General features: G+C 35.3%; 1 protein-coding gene across 1 annotated transcript; it reads left to right on the forward strand.

The window, feature by feature from the left end:
* The first annotated feature begins 3926 nt into the window (after positions 1-3926).
* Positions 3927-4301, forward strand: LOC136036656 (uncharacterized). Its single transcript, XM_065718957.1, has one exon. It carries the CDS (start codon positions 3927-3929, stop codon positions 4299-4301), a length of 375 nt encoding a protein of 124 aa, XP_065575029.1.
* Positions 4302-4543: the final 242 nt, after the last annotated feature.

The raw sequence follows: 4543 nt of genomic DNA on the forward strand, positions 1-4543 counted from the left end.
TTACCTTAAAGCCCTTAGCCTTTCCAGAGATCCTGGATCAAAGTTTCAGCTAAATACCTTTAGCCATGCCTGATTTATTACCAATACGCCCTTTTGACATCCTGGGTACACATAGTGTCATTTTATTGAGTTTAACATGACCCTTACCATTCCCTGAAAGTTTTAACTTGGTGCCCTTAGTCTTTCCTGAGATATTGCAGATACAACCTGTTGAAACCGTGATTCACCTAGTTTCTCTTCATTGTGTTCAACATGATCCTCAAATTCCTTAAAGGTCTCAACTTAATACTCTTTGAGGTTTTTGAGATGTATATATGCCCTTTTGAATACCTTTATGTATATAGTGCTTTTTGGATTAGTTCAACATGCCCCTGAATATTCCATAAAAGTTTCAAACTAGTACCCTTAGCTGTTTATGAGATATTGTAGTATGTCCTTTTGACAATTTCGATGCACTAAGTGTCTTTTGGTTTGATTCAACATCCTTAACTACATTCCCTGAAAGTTTCAAAGATGTACCCATAGCCACTCTCAATTTATTGCATATAAGTCCTTTTGACATTGTGGATGCCAGAAGTTTACCCCTCAGTAGTTCAATATCCCCCTCAACCTCATCTGACAACACAACAACCTGGGTGCACATAGTGTCTTGATTTAGTTCAAATTACCCCTTACCGTTCCCTTGAATTTGTCAACTTCATATTCCTAGCTGTTTCTGAGATACTGCAGATATGTCCTTTTGACCACCTCCATGCATATACTTTCTTTGATTTATTTTAACATCCTCTGGAAGTAACATCCAAATACCCTGAGCCCTTTTGGAGATCCAGGATTAAACATGCCTCCCCTTTCCCCAATAATAAAACCTGTATAGAAACACTGGACCACTTGCATAACTTACAGCCCTTTCCCCAGGGGCTATGGGGGATCATGTCATAATTATGGTCTGGAGGCATAACTATTGGTTCTTTCATCTATTTTGAGCCAAATAAGTATCTTGGGATTTCAATCAGGGTTGGGGGGGAATTGAAGTTATGAAGGTTGTGGGAGGGAGGCTGTTTGCTCTTCATCACTTTTGACTTAAAAAGCAGACTTTATTTTCAATTTTCAGTCAAATGAGCTCCTTCCAACATTTCTATGACAACTCCTTCATTATGAAGTGGCCTGGGAAAAAGAAAGAAAAAGATAATACATGGAACCCAATCCACTCTATACATAGACAGTGCTGCTGCACTGCGTATGATAAATGGTGTTGGCTTTGGCCTTTTGGCGTTCTTATTTGATTTTTATTGGCTTTGTTGATCTTAGTCTTGCTTTAGGCTGTAATTTGTCATTATTTTCATTGTTCTGCTAGTGTTGTTCTTTGTTTTTTTTGTTTATTCTCTTCTTTTCTTGATCTATTGCTTATTATTTGTTTATTTTTATTTATTTTCCATCTTATTGCTCCATTTTTCTCAATTATTTGTTGACAATTTTTCTGTTAAATCAGTATGTCCAACAGCTCCTCAAACTTCATGGTTTAATGAGGAAGGAGGAGGACTGCCAAAATTGATTTTTTAAGTCCTCAAGTAATAATTTTTCAAGAGATGATTCGTTTGTCAAATATTCTTCTCGGGGGATTCTAACTCTCCCATTTTTCCTTCTTCCCACCATTGCAGGGGGAAAAAGTTGATAAATCCAGGATAGGGAAACATATGATATATACTCGATGTTTTTTTTAAGTTTGATTTGTAATTTGTAACATTGGCCTTAAACTTGTAACCAATAAAATCATAAACTTTTCAATACAAAATTTGGTGGGTCATTTTCAAACATGAACTTTGGACAGTAGGCCTATGAGTTACTGTTTGTAAAGTATACATTGATGTGTTTCTATTTTTGACCTCTAGATTATTAGCCAAGTACTGGTAATGAACAATAGTATAAATCCTGAAACACCAACTTTGATCCTATTTAGGGATTCTGTATTTGTTTTTATATGTGTGCAACACAGACCTCAGCTTTGTGTCAACAACATCAATTATACTAAAATGACAAATTTGTTTAATACTACTTGCAAAATATATAGTTTAAGTGTTCTGATTGTGAACTTCAATATGGGAGCATATATTCAATATGGGAGCCTCAGATTTACTATCTGTAGTATCGTAAATCCTCAAATATACACTATTTTTAAGTATGTACTTATATATGTTGTTTTTTTGTCTTCTATATTGCAATGATAACCCCAGATTTGTATTTAAAAAAATCTTCTAAGTCCTAAAGTGTACTTTAATGAAGATCAAATAATTGTTAGTGGAGAATGGATTTTTAATTCTGTGGAGATTTTATGGATTTTAATTCTGTGGATTTTTAATTCTTAGTGGAGAAAGGATTTTAATAATTGTTAGTGGAGAATGGATTGTTAGTGGAGAATTGTTAGTGGAGAATGGAGAATGTTAGTGGAGAATATAATCGAACCTTGATCTTGCAGCTTCAATATATTTATATATATTTAAGAATTAACGACGCTTCTTGACTACTAAGGTCGCTGCGTCGGCCCTGCAGTGCATTCCTGCAGCGTGATTCGATCTCTGGGTCCCGTATTACCAAGCTAAGGTCAAATCAACTGCGCCACCACAGGACCTTGCAGCTTCAATATTTCAGTGTTAGTCTTAGGTTTGTTGTCAACGATATCCTAAATCCTTAAACACCAACTCCAGTGAGAATGAAACACTATCTCTTAACTATTTGTTCAATGTGTTATGGATCTCTTTGTTGCAATGTTCGCCTTAAATCTGTAACAAATACTCTCATTAATCTTTAATTTACAAATTGAGTGGGAACTAAATACTACTCATGAAATACATATTTATTGCTATTTGATTTTTGGATTTGCTATTGCATTTAGTGTCTGATTTGCAATCAATAATATAATCATTGATTATGTTTTTGGAAACCAAAGACTAGCAGGATCAATACAAGATACTAGGGTCTATTGGAGTGACGTGCTTGACGCTACTAGTAAAGATCACTATCTGGTAGTGTCTGGGGCTAATTTGAAACAAACATTTTTCGAAAGGTAACTATCTTCCAGGAAGACATGACGTTGATAGGCTCCAGGATGAGAATATTGTGGGAATAAGTTCAGGAAAACAATTTGTGAAGTTGCTGATGGTGTCTTAGGGAAGAAAGTTAGGATGACAGCTAGGAATATTAGCTGGAAAGCTTTATGTTTGATAGAGAGAAGGGACATGTACAAGAATTATCTTTGTATTAGATCATCTGAAAACAAATGGAATGTGAAGAAAGTGGAGAAAATATTAAAATATGTATTAAGAAGGTGTAAAGGGGAAACCCTGGATAATCAGCAATATCTGTGGATAATACAGTATGATCTTTAAGATGCAGCTAGATGGCCTAATTGTAAAGTGTTGTACTGGTATGTTAATAAATTGAGAGGAAGTATTCAACTTGGACTTTTTCTAGTTAAAGACAGGAATGGGGCAACAATTAGTGATAAGGAAAGAGTTAAAGAGAAATGGGCAGAACATTTTGAGAATATACAAAACCAAGACATAGTTGCAGGAAAAGATATAGAAGGAAATGACAAAGTTTGTGATACCTTTGATGTGAAGGAAGATTTGTTTTGTGACGAAGAAATACCAACAGTACTAAAAGGATTCAATAATAATGAGTCTCCAGTTGCTGATATTGTAGTTAATGAGTTTCTGAAATTATGGTGGCTCTGAGGTTAGAAATAAGCTACTGAAAATTATGAATATGATTTTTGAAAAAGGGGAAGTAACTAGCGATTTTAGGAAAACCTTAATTAAACCACTGTATAAGAAAGGTGATCAGAGCGAGTGTGGGCGTTGGATGAGTGTGGGTATGGTAATTATCGAGGTATTAGTCTCGTCTCTGTAGGTAGCAAATTACTTAGTAATATGATACTTTTTAGACTGAGAGATGCTGTAGACAAAGTTTCAAGAGAAGAACCGTGTGGCTTTAGAAAAGGTAGAGGGTGTATCGACCAAATTTTCACTCTAAGGCTAATAATTGAGAAGTTCCTGAGTGTTCAAACGAATTTGGTCCCCAGTTTTATAGATTATGAGCAAGCGTTCTATTCTTTCGATAAAAGAGCTTTATCAAGGGTCTTATCCTTATATGGTATACTAGACAAATTCATTGAAGTGATTAGTGCTATGTACGAGAATAACACTGCTGTGGTTAAGGTAGGAAACAAGGTTAACAGCTGGTTTCGTATTAAATCAAGAGTTCAGCAAGGTTCTGTTCCATCCCCTTTATATGTATCATTTTGATGGATTTTGTCTTAAGAAGCACGGGAAGGCAATCGGAGACCACTGAATCAAATGGGTAAGAAAAACTCTCCTGGACTTAGATTATGCTGATGGCTGTAGCATCCTAGATAAAAAAAAGTGAGCAAAATGAGTGACTTTTTGAGGTTTTGTGAGTTCAGGGTGCTAGGATAGGTTTGAAAATGAATGTTAAGAAGACTAAGTCACTAAGACTAGGAATAAATGAAACCATTGAAAAGGTGACA

This window comes from Artemia franciscana, chromosome 15 (genome assembly GCF_032884065.1).
Source record: "Artemia franciscana chromosome 15, ASM3288406v1, whole genome shotgun sequence".
NCBI lineage: Eukaryota > Metazoa > Arthropoda > Branchiopoda > Anostraca > Artemiidae > Artemia > Artemia franciscana.